The sequence below is a fragment of the Panthera onca genome, chromosome X, assembly GCF_046562875.1.
Source record: "Panthera onca isolate mPanOnc1 chromosome X, mPanOnc1 haplotype 2, whole genome shotgun sequence".
Lineage (NCBI taxonomy): Eukaryota > Metazoa > Chordata > Mammalia > Carnivora > Felidae > Panthera > Panthera onca.
Window position 1 is genome coordinate 103,082,623 of NC_138357.1, and position 26,325 is coordinate 103,108,947.

Consider the following 26,325-nt stretch of genomic DNA (forward strand, 5'->3'; position numbering starts at 1 on the left):
ATACATTAACCCTGTAGACCTGGTCTGAACATTTTATGATCGGTGGCCATAGTTTGATGGTTTTAAAGGAAATCTCTTCCTAGTGATCTTAGCTCAGTGATTTTATTTTGCCTAGGTGCTCAGCTGTGATACACTTGACTGTAGCACAGATGATGGAAAATACAAAAAAAAAAAAGGCCAAATTCTGGGGTTGGTGCAGTATTGACTGGGGGGCGGGGAGCTAGAAGTGATATATATATAAGGAAGACAAATACTGAAGAATCCATTTCTAAGCACTGTATATGTTTATTTTCTGCCAAGCTTTAGTTGATCGCTTTCATTTCAGATAATTTATTATTATTATTTTTTTTTTGGTAGGAAGCTTTCAGCCCACCGGATTTCTAAATCTAAAAAGTACAGAATGTAGAGAGAAGTAATAATCATGAACAGAAGGAACTGGCCATGGTTCTGAGCAATCTGCACATACGGAATATGGGCCACATACCGGCTCATTAATGCCTAACCCTGATGAAACGGGTCCTTAAGTCATTTGCCTAGAGAGTCAGCAAATGGCAGAGTCGAGTCGTGAATCAGGGTCTTTCTGATTCGAAAACCATGCGCTCAAACCATGTTCTTGTTTTTTAATGTTTTTTCACTTTGAGAGCGAGCGAGCGCCCAAGTGAGGGAGGGGCAGGGATCCTGACAGGGGCTCAAACTCCTGAACCGTGAGATCATGACCTGAGCCCAAACCAAGAGTTGGACGCTTAACCAACTGAGCCACCCCTCAAACCATGTTCTAATTCCCTCTTCAGCCATGGATGGTAAAAGGCACCAAAAACGGCAATGTGTCAAAAACAACCTAATTTTCCTGTACATGCTTCAACATCTCTTTTAATGGAGCTCTCACTGGAAGAAATGGTACATTATTGTAAAAGCCAAGTAAGGTTGGCTTGTATAATAGACTTGTATACACCTTTATGCCGAGCAAATTTCAGTGGGAAAGGGGTTGGAATTAAGAGCTCTGAATACATGAAAGGATGACAGTGTTAAGAGAGAAGGATTAGAAATCAGAGCCTCGGGGGGTCCTGCCATTTTTCCTGTTTTTGCTTAAGACCTAAAATAGGCCTACTTTCACTTCCCACCCTGTGAGCTGCTCCTTAATTAACACTGGTAATGCCAAGGTGCACTAATGTCTTTTTCTGTCTAGTTTAGGAGTATTTTTGACTGGGTGCTTGATAAGATTTTACAGTATAGCTTTAAATTTATTATAATTGAAAAAAGCTCTGTGCCGTTGCCTGTTTTTAAAATTCTTCAGGCTTGCAAAACTTGTCTTTCCCATTTTTTTTTTTTTTTTTAGAAACTGCCCATTTGCTAGATTTATAGTAGCTGTGATAATTCTATATGATATACTATATTTGCCTGGATCCAGATTGGTGGCTATGACTGAGCTGCTTTTTATAAAGTATGAGGGTAAAGCTGGATTTCTGTGGGCCTCATCTTTTTAGATGCAGACCTTTGTCGCTGTTCCCTCTTGATGTAATAGACGCCGTACGTGCTCATGCGTTGGTATACAGTTCAGTGTCTCTTACTGGTAAGAAATACCATTATGCAATTATGTCATTACACATGGCATGAAGTTCGATCTAAGGAGCAGATGACCCACCGTGAACTCAACACTTGAATTCTGTAAACTCACAGAGGTTGTTGTAATAATGTTCTTCATCCTGACTGGCATGTAGCTAGTTAGGATTGCTAGAGGGGCCAGGTGCTTTCATGGTCTCCGCAGGTGGATCTAAGGCCAGTTTGATTCTTTTGTCCATTAATTGCTTAGGAAATTTTTCCTAAGGTTATTTATTTTTAAGCCATCTGCACACTCAGGGTGTGGCTCGAACTCATGACCTCAAGATCAAGAGTCGCAGTCTCTTACAACTGAGCCAGCCTGGTGCCCCATGCTTAAGAACGGACTTTGCTTTAGTGTGACCTTGTATTCTAGAGTACCGTTCAGTGCTCGTAGAGCAGTGTCTCTGAAGTTCTAAAGTAAAGAACATGAGCCAACATGTTCATTTGCTCATTTTCGTATGTAACTGACGTTACCTCAGTCCTTTCACACTGTTCTATTTTTCACGAGTTCTTTTTAAATACGTTTATTTTTGTGTCTGACATAGTTAGAATTGTTGCACTGAAGCGTGATTGACATACAGTGTCGTGTTAGTTTCACACGTACAACACAGGGATTTCGAAATTCTATACAGTATGCGGTGCCCCCAATGCTAAGCTTACCATTATTGACGATACTCCCAAACCCTATACTGTACTTTTCATCCACATGAGGTATTTTAGAACCGAAAGTTGATCCCTCTTAATCCCCTTCACCTCATTCGCCTCTCTACTTCTCCCCTCAGGCAGCCACTAGGTCTTGGGACTGATGAGTCTGTTCGGTTTGGGATTTGTTCCTATTGTGTTTTAGGTTCCCCATATAAGTGAAATCCTATGCTCACTTGCCTTTCTCGGTCTGACTGACTTCACTAAGCATAATACTCTCTAGGTTCATCCGTGTTGTCACAAACAGCAAGATTTCTTTCCTTTGTTACGGTTAATGTTCCAGTGTTGATACACCACATCTTTATTTTTCTTTCAGTGGACTTGTGGGTGTTTTTTGCTCTTGTCAACAAGGCTGCTGCACACATGGGGGTGCATACATCTTTTTGAGGTAGTCTTTTCTTCAAACGCCCAGAAGTAGAATTCCTGGATCTTATGTATGGTAGTACAATTTTGAATTTTTCGAGGCAACTCTATACCGTCTTCCACAGAGGCTGTACCAATTTACATTCCCACCAGTGGCGCACATGGGGTCCTTTTTCTCCCCCTCTGTGCCAACACTTGTTTCTTGGTTTTTTGATAATAGCCATGCTGACAAGTGTGAGGTCCTATCTCACTGCAGTTCGGATTTGCATTTCCTTGATGATTGGCGATGTTAGACATTATTTTCATGGGCCCATTGGCTATCTGTATGTCTTCTTTAGAAAAAGTATATGCAAGTTCTTTGCCCCTGTTTTAATTGGATTCTTTGGGGTTTTTTGGTGTTGAGTTGTAAGAGTTGTTTAAAACATGATGTGTATTAACCCCTTCTCTAATATATCATTTGCAAATATCTTTTCCCATTCAATACGTTTTCTGGTTGGTTGGTTGGTTGGTTGATGTCCTTTGCTGTGTAGAAGCTTTTTACTTTGATGTAGCTGCAGTTTATTTTTGCTTTTGTTTCCCTTTCCTGAGGAGACATATCCACAACAATGTGGCTAAGGCCAAAGTCCAACAGATTGTTGGCTTTGTTTTCCTTTAGATCTCACATTTAGGTCTTTAATCCATCCTAAGTTTATGTTTATGTATGGAGTAAGAAAATGGTCCGATTTCATTCTCTGGCAGGTAGCAGTCCAGTTTTCCCAGCACCGTTTATTGAAGAAATGATCTTTCCCCGTTAGGTATTCCTGGATCGTTTGTCATAGACTATTGACCATACAAATGTGTGTTTATTTCTGGGCTCTCTGTTCTGTTCCAGTGATCTAGGTGTCCTTTTTCGTGCCGGTGCAATACTATTTTGATTGCCGTAGCTTTGCAGTATAACTTGAAATCTGGGATTGTGTTACCACCAGATTTGTTCTTCTTTCTCAAGATTGCTTTGGCTTTTCAGGATCTTTTGTGATTCCATAGAAATTTTGGGATTATGGGTTCTACTTCTGTGAAAAATATTATTGGTATTCTGATAGAGATTGCCTTGAATCTTGTAGATTGCTTTGAGTAGTATGGATGCTTTAACAATATTAATTTTTCCAGTCCATGAACATGGAATATCTTTGCATCTGTCTGTGACCTCTTTCATCATAGTCCTAGAGGTTTCAGAGTACAAGCGTTTCACCTCCTCGGTTAAATTTTGTTCCTAGGTATTTTATTCTTTTTGAGGCTGTTGCAAGTGGGATTTTCTTACTTTCTGCTAGTCCGTTATTAGTCTATAGAAATGCAACATATTGCCGCATGTTCATTTCGTGTCCTGCAACTTTAGTGAATTCATTCATTACTTCTTCCCTTCCAGTTTGGATGCCCTTTATTTCTTGTCAGATTGCTGTGGCCAGGACTTCCAGTAGTATGTTGAATAAAAGTGGTGAGAGGAGACATCCTTGTCTTGTTCCAGACATTAGAGGAAAAGCTCTAAAGTTTTCCCACAGTGACTGTGATGTTAGCTGTGGGTTTGTCATATATGGCCTTTCTTATGTTGAAGTGTGTTCTCTCTAAGCCCACCTTGTTGAGAGGTTTTATTACGAATGGATGTTAAGGTTTGTCAAATGTTTTTTGCTTCATGTATTGGAATAATCATAAGGCTTTTATCCTTCATTTTCATAATGTGGTGTATCGTTTGCTCAATTTTGTGGAAGATTTTTTCATCTATGTTTATCAGGGATATTGGGCCTGTAATTTCCTTTTTCTTTGGAAGTTTGTGTTTTGTTTTGGTTTTTTTTAACAACAGGTATTAGTTCTAATAAAGGGGCACCGGAGTGGCTCAGTCGGTTAAGCGTCTGACTTTGGCTCAGGTCATGATCTCAGGGTCCATGGGTTCAAGTCCCACGTTGGGCTCTATGCTGACAGCTCAAAGCCTGGAGCCTGCTTCAGATTTTGTGCCTGCCCCTCGCCTGCTCGCACTCTCTCTCTCAAAAAAAAAAGAAACATTAAAAAAATTTTTTTTAATAAAAAAAGTGTTTAATATAAAATACCCGTGAGGCCGTCTGGTCCCAGACTTTTTTGTTTGTTGGGAGTTTTTTTGATTACTACTGATTGATGTAGTCAAACTGTTTCTTCCTAATTCAGTTTTGAGAGACTGTAGTTTTCCAGGAACTTATCCATTCGTTTTAGGTTGTCCAATTTATTGGTATGTAATTCTTTTTATTTCTGTCATGTTGGCTGTTCTTTATCCCCTTTCATGTCTGGTTTTATTTGTGTACTCTTTGTTCTTGATGAGTCTGGCTAAAGGTTTATTAGCAATTTTGTTGCTCGTTTCCAAGAACCAGCCCCTGGTTTCATTGATCTGTTCTGGTTTTTTCGTCTGTTTCATTCATGCCACTCTGATCTTTATTATTTCCTTCCACTAACTTTGGACTTCGTTGGGTATTGTTGGTTTTTCCTTTTCTAGTTCCTTTAGTTGTAGGTTAGTTTATTTGGGACTTTGCTTGTTTCCAGAAGTAGGCCTGTATCCCTGTAAATTTTCCTCCTAGAATTTCTCTAGCTGTGGCTCAAAGATTTTGAACCATTCTGTTCCCATTTTCATTTCTATGTATTTTTTTTTTCCGTCTTTGAATTTTTGGTTGACCCATTCGTGGTTTACTTTCCACGTGTTTGTGTCTTTCCAGTATTTTTTTCTTGCAATTGATTTCTAGTTACGTACCCTTGTGGTCACAAAAGAGGCTTGATATGATTTCAGTCTTGTTAAACTTGTTGAGACTTGTTTTGTGGCCTAACACGTGATCTGTCTTGGAGAATGTTCCACGTGCACTGGAAGAGAAAATTTTTAATGTCAATTTGTATCTGGACACCCATGCTTGTCCACTGGATGACCTAAAATAACCAGATGCATCTACATAATTGTCGGCTGGAGGGATTTTTTTAAAGCTGTACGGAGAATAAGAACTTAAATAATGGGAGCCTTCTTTTCAGGAGGACTGGCTGCGGGAAGAAATTCTGGTGACAAAAGCCATGCGCGGTGAATTTGAATTAGTGTTCTTTAGGGAGCTACCAGAGAAATAGAACTTACCAGATAATCAAGAGCGTAAATAGATTCTCCCTGGAGTCGTCATCCGATTGCTGACATACATTCGTTTCTATTGAAACGACATCATAAGTACATTCTAATGAGAGAATTGAGAGGGGTGAGATGTACAACTTCAAGAACGCGATATACATTGTTAGCAGTATATAAATTGACAGCGAGTGTTTGTGGTTGAGCTTTAAAACAACTCCCCTTGGAACTGAGGTAAGTATTCTATTGGTCTTGTATGGGAACGCTCTCCCCTACAATGTGTCCAAAAAACCTAGCGTTATGATGAACTTTAAAAGGCACTGGCACAGGTATTCTTCAAGATCAGAAAATAAGTATTTCCCTATTTTGCTATTTCCTGTCGCAAAAATAGGCCCTAACGACGCTGCAACCCGGACTACACGTGTTAGGAAAAGGTATCTTTTCATTCAACACACCACACCTCACTTTTTCAAATACTTGGTATTTTACGTGGTTTCTGGCCAAGGTCCCTCTTTTGAGCTATTTTTGAACCTGTGGCCTGACAGCTTATCCTGCTTCAGAGTCTTAGGAGGAAAAACTAGTCCCTGGAAATCAAGTTTGTTATTGAGCTTAATGGAAGATTTATGCGTGTCACCTGTGTGCTTAGGAGAAAGGCACTTGGTGGGCTCATTTAATCCTGTCCTGGTAAATTTATGTGGGAATGAATACTGAGGGAACACTGATCCTACATCTATAAAATCAACATGTCCTGGGAGGCTGCTGACGCACATGACATTAGCCCTTGTTTTCAGCCACCTTCCCCTGCTTCTGGCGTTGATCCAGTGGTGGCTGACGGATGGAAATGAAAAGAAGAAAACCCGCACGTGCTGAGCAGCGTGTACAGATGACTAAGTGCACCTTCAGTTCCTGCTATAGTAACAGGAATTAAAACTCCCCTTAGAAGGTAGGGGCCCCGAGCCAGGCATTTAAAACCAGGGCTCCACAAACACACGTAGAGACGTGTACGTGGAGTGAACAAAGATCAGTTTGGACTGCCTCACTTACCTGCAGCCAGGGATGCAGCGTTATGCTCCAAGGGGAGGAGGCGGGGCTTGCAGTCGCCAAGGAGATCATCGCTACGCAGCCTTGAAACCAGGACCTGAACCCTGTTTGCCTGGTGACGAAATGAGCAATGAGTGCATTCGTATCAATCTGTCAACTACCAATGGAAGGTCTAGCTCTAGACGGGGGGCCCTGAGTGGGCCCAGTCATAAAATTACCTGACAGAGCAGAGTTCAGAAGGAGAAGAAATAGATAAGGAAATGCCACTGGGTAAAACAACGACTCTGGCACCTGCCGGCTCCCTCAGTAGAGCAGGTGACTCTTGATCTCAGGGGTAGGACCCTGAGCCCCACTGCTGGCTGTAGAGAGGTGTAAAAATGAAAGAACCAGATGGATTTGCAAAAGGCCTCTTTGCAAATGCCAACCGTGGTCACTGAAGTCACTAGACTCAAGAGGACCAACTCTAGGGGCACCTGGGTGGCTCAGTTGGTTAAGCTGTGAAGCCTGACTCTTAATTTAGGCTCAGGTCGTGAGCTCGTGGTTCATGAGACCGAGCCCCCTGTCTAGCTCCCCATTGACAGTGCAGGGCCTGCTTGGGATTCTGTCCTTCTCTCTCTCAAAATAAATCAGTCAACTTAAAAAAATAAGACAAATTCTACACTTTACCCCATCAGAGAAGATAAGGACATTTAAAAGAAATGAGCAATTAAGAGAGACAGAATTCACCACCAGGCTCCAAAATATATCTAGTAGGCGCTTTCGAAGAACATGGAGGAAATGGCAGAGAAGCAGTATTTGAAGTCACAATAGCTGAGAATCTTCCAGAGCTGAAGAAGGATAGGAGTCTTTAAGGAAATGGTCCCCTGAGAGGAATTTCCAACATCTGGGAAGGCAAGAAGGGGCCTCTGTAGAGTCATTGATATTCTTTACAGCCCAGCTTTGGGGAGCCCTGGCAGATTCAAATAGACCGTTTCTGGTTTCCACTGGCAAACATAAAAACAGAAATGTAATCATGTTGTATACACCAAGCCATGTTTTCTGAACAAAGACACTTATAATGAACTCATTTAAAAAAAAAAAAAGAGCTCTTAGGACAGCTAGATCCAGAAGATCAAGGTACCAGGGAAGACCTCTCTAGAAAATGTAGTCACGTACCTGTGTCTCTGAGAAGAGCACTTCAGAAGATGGTCATCGTTTGCGGTCCTGTCCTCAAGTCCACATGTAAAAATAGTGTTTTCAGAAAGAAGAATCTTGAATGGGATTCGACGTTAAAAGGTGGCATGAGTTGGGACTTTTCGGCAAAGTTGGGTTGCTTGTAGTAACTGCAAGGAGGAAGAAAGGTGATTCCTATCAGATGAAACCTCGTAAACACTGGATGCTGCTTCAAGTTGGCAGAAACATTTTTCAGTAGTCAGGCATTGGATTTAATTAACGTCAGTAACTACACGTATCGGTTCCCACCTTCAGGACTGACGTGCAGAGTCTGGCTTAGGGTAAACTTGTTTCGAGAAGTTGTCTTATTACGGCTTGGTCAAAGCAGCTTGCCGTGAAACAGTGCAAACACAGCTTTCCTTGAAGCGTGATGGCAGATAGGATTTCAGTCTAAAAGATCACGTATTGATTTCCCACGTGACTTTCCACCACTTCTAGAAACCCTGTAAAGTTAGGTCCAGGATAGAGCTTTACAAAGAAAAAGAATAGATGGGGTTTTAGGTCTTCTCCACTGTGGAGATCCAGCATCTTGGAGGACACGCCATCCCCTGTGGATCTTTCAGTTCAGATAGGGAACCACAGGAAATATTTCCTTGACTAGAAACCTGGTCACATGATGATCTTACTTTCTCAGACTGGGCAGGGGGAAGACTTAGCTTGTATCTCATGGATTTTCTCAGAGACCTAGACCTCCCACATTTGTGGAGAGGAAGTTCTCTCAACTGAGGCCAGATACCCATTGTTCACAGATGGTACTTCATCTTATTGTGGTTTTTACCGGAACTACGAGAAAGAGATCGAGAGTCGTAATCAGGCACACGGTAGCCAACAGGAGAAGTGTCCTCATTTGGAACTGTACTCTTGGCAATTCTAAAGCAAGAAGGAAATCTACAGTCTTAAATGGATTTATTAAAAAAACAAGTGTGGTTTCAGCATTCCACCTGAAGAGCTGGAGTAAAACCCAGCGGGCAGCAGAGTATCGTTAATGGATGCAAAGTCAGACTGGAGTCAAGTCTTGGATGTGATGACGCGATAACAGCAAGTGACTTCTCCCGTGTTGACTCTGTATCCATCCGATGTAATTGAAACCCCAAATTTCAACAAGAAGAGCCAAGACACCATTAAGGCAGGGCACAGCAGGTGGGCTTCCCAGACACCCATTTAGTTCAAGTTGTAGTGTGTGATCTGCATGGCAACATAAAAATAAACCAGCAGAACAGGCCCAGAAGCACACTTGTGTATTCATGAGGGCTTGATGTATTGCAGAGCTACCGTCAGAAAGGAGTGACGAAAAGATGGACTTTTTAGTGAAAGGGGCTGGCTTCACTCCTCTGTGGGATGGGGAGTAAAATCAGATCGTGTCTTTACAGCAGCCACAAAAGAGTCTGGGTGAAGTTCTAAGTGTAAAAACAAAACAAAAAAAACCCCCAAATTTTTAACTCGACACCGTAGGTGTAAGGAAGATTTTCTCAAAAGCAGCAGAACACACAGAGGATATGTTGAAATTCGAAATTTGCGTACTACATGGGGCGCCTAGGCGGCTCAGTTGGTCAAGCGTCCGACTTCCGCTCAGGTCATGATCTCACAGCTCGTGAGTTCGAGCCCCGCGGCGGGCTCTGTGCTGGCAGCTCAGAGCCCGGAGCCTGCTTGGGATTCTGTGTCTCCCTGTCTCTCTGCCCCTCCCCTGCTCACGCTCTGTCTCTCTCTGTCTCAAAAATAAACTTTAAGAAAACAATCTGAAATTTGTGTACTGCGGGATGCCATGTACAAAGTTAAACAGGTATCCAAGGAGACAGAAGGAAGTTAATTGCATCTCTGTTTATAATGGTAAAGGTTGGAAAGTACTTAAATATCCATTGACAGGATAATGTTGTTGACGTATTCAAGCAGGAGAATAAGACTTTACAGCACTTAAAATCACCAACTATTATGTATCAACATGGAGAAATCTCCAAAACGGTGTGGAAGGCAAAAAGCGACTCTTAGAATGGTATGTACGTTCTTGAACATAATGTTCTTAAAGTCTAAGAACATTGCCAAATAATGCTGTGAGATTGAATCCCAGGAAATGGCCATTTTTGTAGGTTAAAAAAAAAAAAAAAAAAAAAAACCAGCCCGAGACCAGCATCTTTGCCAAGTTCAACCTAGTATCTGTGGATACGTTCATGGTAATGACAGACCTGGAATTCAGGACGGCATTATCTCCTTGGAAACGGTGGGGCCGAGGGACTGAGATTCGATACTGAGGAGAGGACATAGGAAAGCTGCGACTTTATGTCTTCCAAAAATTTTTGAAGCGAATTCGGCATAGGTCACGTTTATTACAAGAGTGTGGTGGGTCACAGTCACGCTCCTACTATGCTGTTTGATTTTGTTTGAAGCCAACCCAAGTGTTGATAGAGGTAAAAACTTGTGATCTCGTGACATCAGAAAGAAATGGTTGCAAAATGACTAAACCCATTGCTGCTCATTCATCTGAATGTGGCACTTACAAGGCCTTTCGTGTAAAATAAAAAGGGTGAAAAGCCTCTCCCCACACCGGGCGGAAGCCTCCAATTTTATTTTGTTTGATCGTCCTCATGAAAACCATTCATTGAGTACCTCTCTTTCGCTTGCCGTTGTGTTTGGTGGTGGTCAGATGTAGCTCTGTGCCCTCTAGGAAACCCGAAGGCGATGTTCAACTTGATCTTGTTGTTTTTTTTTTGTTGTTTTTTTTTTTTTTTACTTTTTTTTGACGCCCACAGGAACCTGCAAGCCGAGTATGACCGTCTCAAGCAGCAGCACGAGCATAAAGGCCTGTCCCCACTGCCGTCCCCTCCCGAGATGATGCCCACTTCTCCCCAGAGCCCCCGGGACGCCGAGCTCATTGCCGAGGCCAAGCTCCTGCGTCAGCACAAGGGCCGCCTGGAGGCCAGGATGCAGATCCTAGAAGACCACAACAAGCAGCTGGAGTCGCAGTTACAGCGGCTCCGGCAGCTCCTGGAGCAAGTGAGGCGCGCGTCTCTCTCCCGCGCGACGCGGGCCGCCGCGTCCTTTGTCCCCCGGCCCCGGCGCTAGGCAGTAGGGCTCGGGGTCCTTTTCAGATTCTCCCCGAGTATCCGTTTCTCGAGTACTCCGTAGGTGCCCAGCCAAGCGCTGGCTGTCGAGGGAAACCACTGTATCTTTGTGTGTGTGAGCCACTCGAAAGGGAGCTGGGAAATAAATACCGGAAGGTTTCCCCCCGTCTCCTAAAAGCGAATGAAGATCGTGCCCTCTTGAAACGGAGTTCTTTTTCTTTTTTGGTTTGAGCAGGGGAGGGACAGAGAGAAAGGGGGACACGGAAGCCGAGGGGGGCTCCAGGCTCCCAGCCGTGAGCACGGGGTCCAGTACGCGGCTCGAACTCACGAACCCGCGAGCCGAAGTCGGACGCTTGACCGACTGAGCCCCCCCCCCCGGGCGCCCCGGTTTCTAGTTCTTAAAACCTCCCTTTGGAAGCCTCTATTGAAAACCTAGCAAGAGCATACGCTGCGGTGGGCTCTACCCGCACGGAGTCCCAGCTTTGTGGCAGTTTTGAAGTTTGACACGTGTCCCCTCCATCTTGTTACTCAATGCAGAAAAGTATGCATTCTCCATTACGTTTTTTGTGGTCTCACATGGTTTCCCCATCGTCACATGACCTTCTAAGTCGTTCAGTCATCGGGTCTCGTGATCTTATAGATCTCGTTCCGATGGAGCCATCCTTCCTTTTCAAATGTATAAGGGGGGACAGTTCAGATACAGAGACGTCATCTGCGGAGCTTTATCAACAGCAAAACTTGGCAAGTTTCTACGTAAAAAAGCTTATAATTTCTGAGTCCTGAGTACGCTCATTTTAAACGTGTACATTTATTGGAGTGCTTATTATGAAAACTAATTCTGTTTTTTTTTTTCCTGGATACCTTAGCCCCAGGCCGAGGCCAAGGTGAATGGTACAACGGTGTCTTCTCCTTCTACCTCTCTTCAGAGGTCAGACAGCAGTCAGCCTATGCTGCTCCGGGTGGTTGGCAGTCAGACTTCAGAATCCATGGGTAAGTGTCTTAGCTACTCCTGCGGTTTGTTTTCCCTTCGGGGCTGGAAATGGTGAATTGTTTGCTCGGAGGTTCACGTCATGAACCTCATCACCTACTGTCTGCTCCGTATAAGGCACGGTCATAAATGTCTTCGGCCTACAAAAATGAGTCACACGGGCCAGGGCCCGCCGTTCCGTTACTGAGAACAAGGCAACGTGGGACAGCCTGGCTGGCTCAGCCAGTTGAGCATCTGACTCTTGATTTTGGCTCGGGTCACAATCCTAAGGTCGTGGGGCCGAGCCCCGTGTCAGCTTCTGTGACGAGCCTGGAGCCTGTCGGAGATTGCCTCCCTCCTCCTCTCTCCCCCCCTTTCTAGAGTAACGAAAGAAAATTGTAAAAAGGAATAAGGCCGTCTAGTCTTTAAGCTCCATTCATTGTGGAGGCCAGAAAAGGCTTTACCCTGAATTGCTTTCTGTGAACAGTTAGGAAGCGAGCACTCTTTGAAGAAGGAACGACGTTAAGTGAAAATGAAGACCTTGGGCCAAGGGCTCAGAACTCCTGTAGAGAAATCTGGTCCAAGCAGGAGGGCAGGAAATAATGCCACAGAGGAAGGCCGGGATCACAGTACAGTGACCTGAGTGTTGGGCAAAGGTGTTTGACTCCTACTGGTCAGTGTTGGAGAGCCACTGAAAATCCTGTTTCCCAGGTACGCAATGTCTCAAAAGATCTATTCTGGCAGCTGTCTCCGGCCCAGAGGAAAACTTTTATAGGTGGAAAGAGAGATCAAGAGGCAAACACAAAAGGCCAAGCTATGGGAGTTCAGAGTCTAGGCTTGGGAGACATCAGGGATGGGGGGGAAGACAGGACTGCGAGACTAGGATCTGAAAACACGGTGCCTGGGGCTCCAGGCCTGACTGGGAACCGAGCCGAGGCCACTTGGTTGGAAGAAGATAGTCATCCCTTTGGGGACATACTGTGAGAAACTGGCAGGTCCAAGTCATGTGCAGAAAGGAGTAGCAGCGCAGGTCCGTAACTGGCGTGAAAGGACGGGCTCGGGGATTTGATGGCGCCTTCCACAGAGTCGACAGCTGCAAGGCGTGAGCTGAGAAGCTGGTCACGAAGGTGCCGGGATCCGGCGTCTGGAGGCAGACCTCCATTTGGGTGACGGGGTAGTGAAGGAGTGGCAAGCAGGTAGGGGGAAGATGCGGGCACAAGGTCAAACGCAGAAAACAAATTACAGCGCGTTGCACCACGTAAATGCACGAGCCACTTCTGAGAAAGCATTTGCAGCCGAGACGAGGGAAGTAAAGGACTGGGTCATCTCGAAGACGAGGGAGGCTTAAGCAAAGCGAAGACACTCGTGAAACGTGACTAAGTAACAACAAGGACTGGAGTAGAAGATGAATTTGTTGAGGACAGGGTCTAGTGTTTTTCAGCAGTGTTCTCTGCTAGGACGGGGTTCGAAGAAAACTGGAGGGCATGAGACATAAATGACGGTAGACGGTCACCAGCCATCTGCCTGTTGGATTTTCCTGCCCTGCTAGACTTCGACATGCCGGGGGCGGGTCGTGAAGGCCCCAAATACTGGCTCTGTCCCCTTCCTTTCTCCTTCTCTCTCAAGGCACAGCATGAGGCAGACCCCGTGTTTTCTGTTTCCTTGTCCCTGGGCCGAGACTGGTTATACTTGACCCTCTCGATCTTACCTCCGGGAAGGGAAGAGACGCGTGTTCTCCTTGATCCCTCACCCGTAGACCTCTGGTATCCTGGTGTGTTGACGAATTCATTTTAGACTTCATTTATACTGAAGATGTTCCACAGATGAGCATATAGAGAGGCCAAGTGCCCAACCAAAATTGGTGGGATGGACAGGAAGAGTGAAGGATGTGAGTTCTGTGGTGCTCAGGGACCATGGTCTGGGAAATTGGACATGATGAAGGTAAAATGCTTTCAAGTCCTGCCCATGTGAGCAGCTGCTACATGGAGACCATTGAGGGCTGCTTTGCATGGGTTTGAGGAGACCCGGATTGTTGGGCTCTTCAGACGGTAGTGAGGTTCTTAGGAATAGAGGAAGGAAGATGAGGGCACTGAAGAGGGCAGTGGACACAAATCTGATGAATTTTAAGACCTTCAAGCAGTGGGCAGAGTCCTGTGTTCCTCCAGAGAAGTCAAATCGTAGGAGAGCCAGGTTCCAGTGCTTCCGTGAAGGAAGAGAAGGTGTGGGAAGCACTCTTCCTGGCTTTATCGCACCCCCGGGGATGCAGGGCGGTGTCGGCATCGGATTCCCTGTGTCCCCGTGAGATCTGAATACAACTAACGGGCTGTTGCGACCGAAAGTGATAGCTCAGCCCATGAACAAATAGATGCCTTTGAAAAGTCTGTAAACTCCAAAAGCAACAGAGGTCGTGGGCTTTCCGTGTTATTTCCCGCTGCAGGATTTCCCCTTCCTTGGAAGTCATAAGCAAAGCATGTGAAACTGAGTTGCATATTTTCAACAAGTGAGATTCAGACCCTGGGTGCTCAGGAGCATTAATCATCGAGGCCTGTCATCACTGGCACAGAGGCAGTGTGTCCAAAAAGCACCCAAATGACAGGACCCGTCAGGTTGTGGTCCTGACGATTTGGAGAGCCGAGACGGTTGGGGCAGAAGAGCCGTACGTGGTGCATTTAGGCTAACTGGCTAGTGTCAGGTGGACTGGCTGTGTTTTTGGGGTTTGTCCAGCTCTGTAACCATCTTCTCGAAGGCTGCATGTGAGTATGTGAGTGAGTGCAGCCCGATTCTTTCTGCTTTGAGTGTCCGAGCAGCGATCAGGCTGGGAGTTGCAGAACCACGCTGCATTCTTTACAGAGAGTCTCCCGGTGACTTTTTAACGTGTCGTCCCAGGCGACCTAATGAGTTAGAGTGCTTCCGGCAACCACCAGGTACTCAGCACTGTGACGTCTCTGCATACCATATGTGGCTTCCCGTACGTTCTGTGACGGGGACAACATCACGAAGCTTCCATTGTGTTGGAAGAGACAAATTAGCAAAGTCTACCTTCTTTGGGCTTTCGTGAACTACACATACAGGGGTCTGTGACTTAGCGACAAGTCCTAATTGCTGACTACCCCTTACCTTCTTCCCACTTTTTCATCTAATTTGGGTAAAGAGGTTCCCTAGCTTCTTATTCCGAGTCATTTCAAACTGTGGCAGAATTGGAGTTAACTGAACATGTTGCCACATTTGCTTTCTGCGTGTGTATACACCTCTGTGTGCGTACTGTGTACGTTCACAGTGTAAGTGCCTATTATATGTGTGCAGAGTCTGTTGGTTTGTATATTTAACTGGCGCATTTAATAATTACATTCCACACATAATGACACTTCGCCACCTATCTTCTAAGACTAAAGGTCCTCTCTTGCAGAATTATCACACAGGAGGGGGTGCCTGGGTGGCTCAGCCAGTTAAGCATCCGACTTCGGCCAAGGTCATGATCTCCCGGTTTGTGAGTTTGAGCCCCACATCGGGCTGTGCTCCCATAGCTCAGAGCCTGCTTCCAGTCCTCTGTCTCTTTCTCCCTCTGGCCCTCCCCTGCTCACCCCTGCACTCGCTCCCTCTCACAAAGAGACGTTAAAAATTGTTTTAACTAAAGAATTGTCACACAGGAAATTAACACTGATACAATAGTATACATGACTGAAATTGAAATAGCCCCAGTTCTGCCGGTAATATTCTTTATAGCTTTCTATTTTTTTTCATTCAGCATCCAGTGAAGGGTCACATTTGCACTTAGTTCTCATTTCGTTCTAGTCACCTATGATCTAGAACACTCCCCAGTGTTCCTTTCTTCCTTTACCTCCCTTCTTTTGATTTTTTTCACTTTCTGTAAGTGTTACACCACGAAATGCACACATGTATATGTCTGGATGAGTTTGGACATATGCGTCGGCCCCTATCCCAACCACAAACAAGGTCCTAAATATGTTGCCCGCCTCCATAAATCAACCCTCTCCTACCTTGTCTAGCCGAGCCCCGTCTACGCAAGAAGCATTCGTTTTAGAAAGCAAGCACAACACATCCTTGTGTAGACAGAGAAACAATCCACATACTTAACAGGTTTACTTGGAGGTTCTGGTTAAAGATGGCGATAGCAGAGTCCTGAAATTACCTCCTCCCACAGACATACCAAATCTATAACTGCATACGGAACAATTCCCTCTGAAAGAAACCCAGCACATGTCAGTGACTCCTACACATTGCAGACAAACGGCGGCGGGGAAAAACACCCCACGTTGAAACAGGTAGGAGAGGCTGAGACACAACGCAATGCCGTCATAAACTCCAGCCCCCGTGTGGCAACACGCAACTGGAAAGGAGCTCACAGCTTTCCCGGGGAGAGCTCTGAAGCTCCCATCTGATGCCCCAGCTTTCCAGACTCCTGCCTGAGAGATGGGCCCCCAGAACATGTGGCTTTCAATTCAACAGGGCATGAGTCCAAGATAGCCGAGGGCTCACGCGGACTCACCATGGCTAACCCCTCGGGGCTCCGCGCAGGGGCGACAGAGTAAAATACACCCACTCAGTCTTCAGAGAGGCCGCCTAATTTATCACAACAGCTTCAGCCTGAGGAGTAGGCTTCTAATTTAACGCACACACAGGGGCCACCTGAAATACTCCCCAGCGAACGTGGAGGCTGGCGGTTACCATCTTGCTGCCCTCCCGCCTCCTCCCTCCAGGTCACGTGCGATCTCTTGGTTTTCAAGGCTGCCACCCGGGAGACACAGAGCTTGATCATCCGGATTCAGTGGCCAGTAGGGCTTGTGTTCACAGGTTCGGTGGGATGGTGGCCAACAAAAAAATGTCAACGGCTCTCCCTCGGGGCTCAGAGCACAGGGAACCAACACTCCCTCCCACCTCCCAGCCTTGCCCTGAACAAAGGAGATCCGCAGGCTTGAAAAGCTGCTGGCTCCGATCCTGCCCTTTGGCACACTGACAGGTCTTGGCTTGCCCTCAATCACTGGGTGCCACTAAGAACCAAGAAAGCTGCTTGGACAAACACAAATGTTTGAGAGACAACCAAGAGCTAGGGCAGAGTTGAAAGAGAAGATTCGTCTACAAGAATTTTAAACCAGTCCAAGACTGGGAGAGGTGGCTGTTTTATCCAGTGCATAGAAACCGACACAGACTGTCAAGGAAAATGAAAGGGGATATGTTGCCAATCAAAGAACAAAACAAAACCTCAAAAAAGATGTTAATGAAATGGACATGAGTGACTTTACTGATTGATAGAGTTCAAAACGATGGTCCTAGTGATGCACATCACGGTCTCGGGAGCAATGCACCTAAGGTGAAAACTTCACCAAAGACAAAGAAAATAGAAGACAGTACCCAGTTGAAACCACAAAGCTGAAGAATACAATAATTGAGCTGAAAAATACTTGAGAGGGGTTCAGTAACAGATGACATATACTCAAAGAATGGATGAGCAGTCCCAGACAGGACAGTAGAATCCATCCATCAGAAGAGCAAAGACTGAAAATGGCCTAAGAGACTTCTAGAATACGATCAAGCTGACAAATATTCACATTAGAGGGGTCTCAGAGGAGCAGAGAGAGAAAGAAAGGGTCAAAAAACTTTCCTAACTTGAGCAAGGAAACAGACCTCCAGATCCGGGAGCCCAGAGAGTTCCAAGTAAGAGGAATTAAGAGACACACACCCAGACACGTTATAATTAAATTGTCAGAAGATACAGACAAGGAGAGAATCTTAAGCAGCCAAGAAAATGTGTGAAGTACAAGGGAACCCATATAAGACTATCAGATTTGTCAGCACAAACTCTGCAGGTCAGAATGGAGTTTAATGATATATTCCAAGTGTTGAAAGAAAAAAACTGCCATCCACAATACTCTATTCGGCAAAACTGTCCTGCAGAAGTAAAGCAAAGATAGAAGAGTTTTCCACACAAGCTGATGGAATTCACACCACTCGGCCAGTCTTACAAGAGAGGCCAAAGGGGCTTCTTTAAGCTCAAAGGGCACTAATTAGTGACAGGAACATATATGAAAATATAAACCTTACTGGTAAAGGTAAATACATCATTACATTCAGAATAATGCTGTAATGGTGGTAGGTTAATCGCTTAGAAATTTCATATGAACGTTAAAAGGCAAAAGTAGTAAAAATAATGATTCATTAATGGATGCACTAGATAAAAAGATATAAATTGTGTCATCAAAAGTGTAAAATGTTGAGAGAGGAGTAAAAATGGAGATTTTTTTTGTTTTTTTTTTAATTTTTTTTATTTATTTTTGAGACAGAGACAGAGCATCAACAGGGGAGGGGAGGAGAGAGAGAGAGAGGGAGACACAGAATCCGAAGCAGGCCCCAGGCTCTAAGCTGTCAGCACAGAGCCTGACACGGGGCTGGAACTCACGAACCACTAGATCATGACCTGAGCCGAAGTCGGACGCCCATCCGACTGAGCCACCCAGGCGCCCCAAAAATGGAGAGTTCTAGAATGCATTCAAACTAAGTTGTTACCAACTTTAAACAGACTATTACACATAGATTGTATATAAGCCTCATGGTAACCACAACACAAAAACTTTTGGTAGACACATAAAAGATAAATCAAGGCACATGACGACAGAAGATCAAATCACAGAGGAAGAGAGCAAGAGAACAAAGGAAATACAAAATAGCCAGAAAACAATTATGAAAGTAAGTGCATACCTATGAAAAATTATTTACGTTTCTTTCTCTTGCGAGAGAGAATCCCAAGCAGCCTGTGCACTGCCAGCGCAGAGCCCGATGTGGAGCTCGAACCCGTGAAGCCATGGGATCGTGACCTAAGCTAAAGCCAAGAGTTGGAGGCTTGACTGAGCCACCCAGGTGCCCCTGAGATATTACTTTAAATGAAAACAGACTGAAACCTACAATCTAAAAAGCCCCACCCAGGACTCCAGTGTGCTAACTCACAGAAGACTGAAAAGGACCAGCACCTTGTGATTTCACTCAGATGTGGACTCTGAAAGACACAATAAATGAACAAACAAGAAGAGTCAGAGTCAGACCGATAAATACAGAGAACAACCTGATGGCTGCCAGAGGGGACAGCGGTAAAGGATGGGGCAAGATGGGTGAAGGTGAGTGGGAAATAACAGTCTTCCGGTTATGGGATGATTAAGTCAAGGAATAAAAGGCACAGCACAGGGAATGTAGTCAATGATAGCATTGTATGGTGACAGATGGGAGCTACACTTGTGAGCATAGCGTAAGGTACAGAGAAGTTCAGTGACTAACGTGACATTGCATATCAACTCTACCCGAAATTTTTAGGAACTCCCATCTACGTGCTGCCTATAAGAGACTCACTTCACATACAAGGACACATGCAGACTGAAAGTAAAGGGATGGAGAAGGATATTCCATGGAAATGAAACCAAAACAAAGCTGGGATGGCTTTACTTCCATCAGACACAATAGGCTTAAAAACAGAGACTGTCCTAAGAGACACACAAAAAAAGGCACTAGGTATTAAGGGGACGGTCCAATAACGATATGACATTTGTATCTATTTATGAACCCAACATAGAAGCACTAGAATATATACAGCAAATGTTAACAGACCTAAAGGGAGAAATTGACAGTAATACAGTAAGAGTAGGGGACGTTAATATTCCCCTCTTTATTAACGGATAAATCATACAGACAGAAAATCAGTACGCAAACGCTGGACTTAACGGATAACTTAGATACCCGGAAACAGAATATACCTTCTAAAGCATAATTGGAACCATCTCCAGGATAGATCCTAGGTTAGAGGCCACCAAACAAGTGTTAGTAAGTTTAAGAAGATTGAAATCAGGCATCTTTTCTGACCACAATGGTCTGAAACTAGAAATCAGTTACAAGAAGAAAACTAGACAATTCCCAAAGAGGTGATTAAACAACATGCTCCTCAACAACCAGTGGGTCAAAGAGAAATCAAAAGAGAAATTTAAAAAATACCTTGAGACAAATGAAAGGGGAAACAACATACCAAAATGTATGGGACACAGCAAAAGTAGTTCAAAGAGGGAGTTCACGGTGATAAATACGTACGCCATGACACCAGAGAAGTCTCAAACAACCTAACTTTACAGTTCACGGAAGTAGAAAAAGAAGAACAAAGTCCAAAGTTAAGAGAAGGAAGGAAATAAAGATCAGAGTGGAAATAAAGGGAATAGCATCAAAAAAAGGCAAGATCAATGACACTAAGAGCTCAGTTTTTGCAAAGATAAAAATAGACAAACGTTTAGCTACACTCACCAAAAGAAAAGGAGTCAAAATTAGAAATCAAAGAGGAGATGTAATAGGTGATGGGGATTAAGGAGTTTACTTATTATGATGAGCATCACGGATGTATGGAATTGTTGAATCACTATATTGAACACCTGAAACTAACATAACACTGTATGTGCACTGGAATTTAAAATTAAAACAAGAAAAGGAGATAATAAAACAGATTGTCCGAAATACAAAGGATCGTAAGACACGCTTAAAAACAATTATACGCCCACTACCTCGACAACCTCGAAGAGATGGATGGATAAATTCCTAGAATACCGCAACCTACAAAGACTGGGTCATGAAGAAATACAAGATTTGGCAAGACCCGTTACCAATAAGGAGGTTGAATTGGTAATCACAAACCCTCCAACCGACAAAAGTCCAGGACCACATGGCTTCTCAGGTGAATTCTACCAAACATATAAAGAGTTCATATGTATCCTTTTCACACCTCCAAAAAACTGAAGAGGCGGGAACACTCCCAGACTCATTTTACGAGGGTAGCATTACCTTGCTACCACAACCGGACAAGGACACCACAAAAGAAGAAAATGATAGGCCAATATCCACGATAAAGACAGATGCAAAAACCTCGGCAAATGTTAGCCAAACAAATTCAACAATATAATACAAGGATCGTATACCACGATCCAGTGGGATTTATTCCAGGGATGCAAGAATGGTTCAACGTCTGCAAATCAGTATGACACAACACAGCAGTGCCACCGAGGATTAAAATCAGACGATCCTTTCAGTAGGGGAAGAAAAAGCATATGACAAAATTCAACATCCATCCATGATAAAAACTATCACCAAATGGGCATAGAGGGAATATACGTCAACATAATAGAGGCCGTATGGAACAAGTCCACCGCCAACATCATGCTCCACGGTGAAAAACAAAGCTTTTCCTCCAGGACCGGGAACAACACGAGGGTGTCCACTCCCACTGCTTTGATTCAACATAGTATTGGAAGTCGTAGCCAGAACAATCACTGAAGAAAAACAAAAACCAGCCATCCAAATCGTAAAGGAGGGACAAAACTGACCCCAGTTTGCAATGTGTTTTATATAGAGAAAAGCCTAAAGACTCCACCCACTAATTTTTAGTGGGACTACTTTTTAGCAGGTACTCCACCCGCTAACTAATGATTAGTTAGCACTAATAATTGAATTCAGTAAAGTTGCAGGATACAAAATCAATATCCAGAAACCTGTTGTTTCTCTACGCTAATAACAAGCTATCAGAAAGAGAAATTAAGACAACAACCCCATTTACATCAAGAAGTAAATACATAAAACACCTGGGAATACATTTAATGAAGGTGCTGAAAGACCTGTACAGTGAAAGCTATCAACCATCGATGGAAGAATGATGAAAGAAGATGCAAACAATGGAGAGCTATTTTATGCTCATGGGTTAGAAGAATATTGTTAAAATATCCATCCTACGTAAAGCATTTGAGTTAATGCAGTCCCTATCAAAATCCCAATGGTATTTTTCACAGAAACAGAACAATCCTAAAATAGGCATGGAACCACCAAAGACCCCCAATAGCCAAAGCAATCTTGACAAAGACCAAAGCTGGAGGCATGATGGTTCCTGATCTCAAACCATATTACCAAGCCATAATGGTCCAGACAATGTGGTATTGACATTTAAAATCAAATAGAAAGATCAACGCAACGGAGTAGAAAGCCCGGAAATAAACCCATGCATATATACTCAATTTATCTATGACAAAGGAGCCAAGGATATACAATGGGGAAAAGAAAGTCTCTTCAGTGAATGGTGTTGGGAAAACTGGATATCCGTAGGCAAAAGAATGAAGCTAGACTACTATCTTGTACCTTGCACAAAACCCAACTCGAAATGGGTTAAAGACTTGAACCTATGACCTGAAACAATACAAGTCTTAGGAGGTAAGCTCCTTGCCATCTGCCTCAGCAAGGACTTTTTAGATTTAGCACCACAAGCACAGTTAAGCAAAAGCAAACAAGTAGGACTACATTCAACTGAAAACCTTCTGCACGGCAGAAGACACCATCAACGAAAAAGGCAACCTATGGAATGGAAGAAGATATTTGCAAATCCTTTATCTGATAAGAGATTATCATCCAAAATATATGAACTCCTACAACTCAATAGAAAAGAAAATCTGATTTTCAAATAGGCAGAAGAGCTAAATAGACATTTTCCAATGTTTATGTCCAACAGGTACATGCTTCCTGCTCTCAAATAGATGGCCAAAAGGTACATGAAAAAGTGCTGAACAGCACTCATGTCCAGGGAAAGACAAGTCAAAATCATAATGAGATTTCACCTCACACCTGGTGGAATGGCTGTTATCAAAAAGACCAGAGATAACAAGTGTTGGTAAGGATGTGGAGCAAAGGGAATTCTTGGGCATTGTGGCAGGAATGCAAACTGGTGCAGCCACTATGGAAAACAGTATGGAGGTTCCTCAAAAATTTAGAAGTTCAAGTACTACATGATCCAGTAATTCCAGTTCTGGGTATTTATCTGAAGGAAGCATAATCACGATCTCAAAAAAATATCTGAACCACAGTGTTCACTGCAGCATCAGTTATAATAGCCAAGACATGGCATCAACCTTCATGTCCAATGACCGATAAAGAAAATGTAATGTGTGTGTGTGTGTGTGTATTCAATGAAAATTAAACCATCAAAGAGACTAAAATCCTGCCATTTGTGACAACATGGATGGACCTTGCAGGCATGATGCTAACTACACTCAGTTAGAAAACGATAAATACATGATCTCACTTACATGTGAACTCTAAAGGAAAGGAAACTCCTAGATACACAGAACCAGATGAGTGATGGCCATAGGCAGGGTTGGGAGAAATGAGTGAAGGTGGTCAAAAGGTAGAGGGGCGCCTGGGTGGCTCAGTCAGTTGAGCGTCCGACTTCGGCTCAGGTCACGATCTCGCGGTCCGTGAGTTCGAGCCCCGCGTCGGGCTCTGGGCTGTTGGCCCAGAGCCTGGAGCCTGCTTCCGATTCTGTGTCTCCCTCTCTCTCTGCCCCTCCCCCGTTCATGCTTTGTCTCTGTCTCAAAAATAAATAAACGTTAAAAAAATTAAAAAAAAAAAAAGGTAGAAACTTCCGTCGATAAGTTTTGGCGATGTAACATACAGCATAGAGACAATTAACAATACTGTACTGTGCTGTATAATTGAAAGCGGCTAAGTGAGTAAATCTTAAAAAGTTCTTGTCACAAGACAAAATGTGTAGGTATTTTGGCGACCAATGTTACAGTCATCAATTTGCAATATATACATATTTCAAATCATTATGTTGTACACCTAAAAAAATAAATTGAATATTGGCTCTGAATGTCACTACTTTTCACTGTATCATTCACAGTGTGGAATGACCCCCTTCCATACTGACCAGCTAATCATTGGCATCATCATTAGACACCAGAATATATTTAAAAACCTGTACAAAGCAATTGTATTCAAAATTGAAACCAGGTACCCTAAAGCCTAATTTAAAAAGCCATTGGAGAAAGGCAGTAAAGATAGAATAAGGCAATCATACATCGAGTTGGAAACTGGTTCAAGACATAACGTGATTTACATTAGTAATCTAAAGAAAAATAATGGTGGGCGTAGCTGTTTGTATACAGCCCCCCTTTTAAGAGAAAATCTAGCACACTGTTCCTATTTGATACAGAGAAAGCAGTTGGCTTAGGTATCATCAAAATCACAGATAAAAGGATTTGCAGATCTTTTCAGCATAGGCTACATAGGTTCTGGCTGGTCGCCTTTTTTTTTTTTCTTTAATGTTTAATTTTGAGAGCGCACAAGCAGGGGAGGGGCAGAGAAAGAGGGAGACAGAATCTGAAGCAGGCTCCACACATTAGCACAGAGCCCGGCATGGGGCTTACACCCACAAACTGTGAGATCGTGACCTGAGCCCAAGTCAGGGATGCTCAAGTGACTGAACCGCCCTGGCCGAAGTCGCTTTTTAGCAAGTACAACCATGATCATTTCAGTCGAGCAAAGGGAATTGGGTCACATGGGCTATCACGCCTTCAAGTAAAGCCTAAAACCATGGTGAGTGTCAGAATTTAAACAACATTTTGTCCATAGCAAACCAACTTTACCCTGTCTTATTTTGGTGCGTTCGTTTTTTTTGTAAATGTATCAGTCATTTTGTTGGACCACCTTCAGACAGGCTATGGAGGCTATAGCTAATAATTCAGAAAGGATTTTGTTTTACATGTTTGTGGGAATCAGAGTGGAGTAGACTCTACTTGAATCATTGTTTAAAGCACTTTCATTAACTAAGTATGCAATCCATTGACTATTAACAATATGCTGTTTGAGCAGCCAGTGAAACAGTATAATAGGATTAAAGGCTGGCCAAATTCCTAGGGTATACAGTTGGGACTTAATATTTTCTCGTTCAATAACTGGCTTTGGGGGGGGGGGAGGTGTGGGGTAAGGGAGAACCTGTGGTCACTGGTGTTATTTAACACATTTCTGGGTTGCCTGTGATAGCTACACATGAGTATGTGATTAGAAGATGTATAAATATTAGTAGCTTTCTGGTTTGATGTCTTACAACGGTACGTAGCAGTCACCTATTGCCGTGTGACAAAATAATTACAAAATTCTCAGGTTACATAGTTCTCGTTCATGCGCCTCTTGGTTGGCTGGAGTTCTGCTGCAGCTCATCTAGGCTTGACTCCAAGTTGTAGGGTGGATTCAGGTCTGTCCCATCTCCCTCTCCTCCTTCCTGGATGAGTAGGCTCTCTGGGCTACTCCTTACAGGAGTAGCTGTCTCATGCGCTCCTTACAGGACATCGGCACAAGAGGACAAGCCCAACAACCCAAGGACGTTACAGAACTCCCCTTCTATCTGCCAACATTCCATTGGCCAAAGAAGGTCACGTGACCAAGTCCAAATTCCTGGGGCAGGGAAGCATGCTCCCCCCCCCCCCCCCCAGTACTCGGTCACTCCCTTCTGTCTACACTGACCTTCTTGCTGTTTGAGCAAGCCAGTCACACTCCCCTCTCAAAGTCTTTGTGTTTGCTTTCCTCTCTTGTATATCCACGGGTCATGCCCTCACGTGCTTACAGTTTTTGCCCGACTGCACCTCATCAACGAAGGCTTCCAAGATTCCCCTTTCTGAAGGTTCCCCACTCATCCTCTCTCGTGAAGGTTCCTCACCATGTGACATACCTACCTAACTTACTTGTTTAGACTGTGTACCTCCATATGAATGGGAGTTCCATGGATACAGGGCTTTTTTGTTGTTGACTGCTATCTCCCCAACACTCACAACAGCACCTGACATAGAGTTGGCTCTTGATAAATGTTAGTATAAATAAACTAATCTTGCCGTGTGGTCATCCGTATGGCTATTTTTTTAGACATTTAAAATCTGGCTCAATGTCAAAGAATCCAGTGGTGTCGCTCCAATTTCAGGTGTCATTGAGCAGTTTTCACTTTTCAGTATAATTGACACAGAAAATATTAGCCGCCAAGCATGTTTCAGCGTCGATTCAGCTCTACTCATGCACACACGTGAGAACTCTGATGTTGATTCTTAAAAGGAGTAGTTAAGCCCAGAGGACTTTTTACTTAGTGAGGCAGTCTTGAGCAACCAAGAAAACAAGATGATACTTTATTCGTGTATGTACTGTGCAGGATGTACGAGGCACTTGAAAAATATTGGAAGGGATACCTTCATCACTGTCCTGAAAGTTTTCCGTTAAAGCAAGCCAATTTTAGATTTGTACTTGGACACTCGGATTTGAAACTTACAGATAATAGTTCATCCGTAAAGATGAACCTGGTCGACACCATTAGGTTTATGCTTTAAACTTTGATCCCTGAAATAAGTGAGGCAGACGAAGGCCTACCCCATCCCTGAACTGTATTTGAATCTTACCACACTACTATTCAGTTCCTGGAGCTCCAGGGTAATGTAATTCACCTG

The 26,325-nt window shown here is 43.8% G+C and overlaps 1 protein-coding gene and 1 long non-coding RNA gene across 18 annotated transcripts in view; one reads left to right on the forward strand and one right to left on the reverse strand.

Annotated features, from left to right (window-relative positions):
- DMD (dystrophin) overlaps positions 1-26,325 on the forward strand; it is a 2,113,538-nt gene that overhangs the window by 2,070,155 nt on the left and 17,058 nt on the right. For all 17 annotated transcript variants that reach the window (XM_081792827.1, XM_081792829.1, XM_081792824.1 and 14 more), the window contains 2 exons: positions 10,759-11,002; positions 11,937-12,060. In XM_081792827.1, the coding sequence (XP_081648953.1) occupies positions 10,759-11,002; positions 11,937-12,060 (368 nt within the window). The remainder of the gene's footprint in view (positions 1-10,758; positions 11,003-11,936; positions 12,061-26,325) is intronic.
- Positions 5,430-8,088, reverse strand: LOC145713944 (uncharacterized). The gene is made up of 4 exons (XR_014136737.1): positions 7,958-8,088; positions 6,806-6,914; positions 5,777-5,870; positions 5,430-5,517 (listed from the first exon to the last, which is right to left on the reverse strand). It is a non-coding gene; the product is annotated as an uncharacterized LOC145713944 (long non-coding RNA).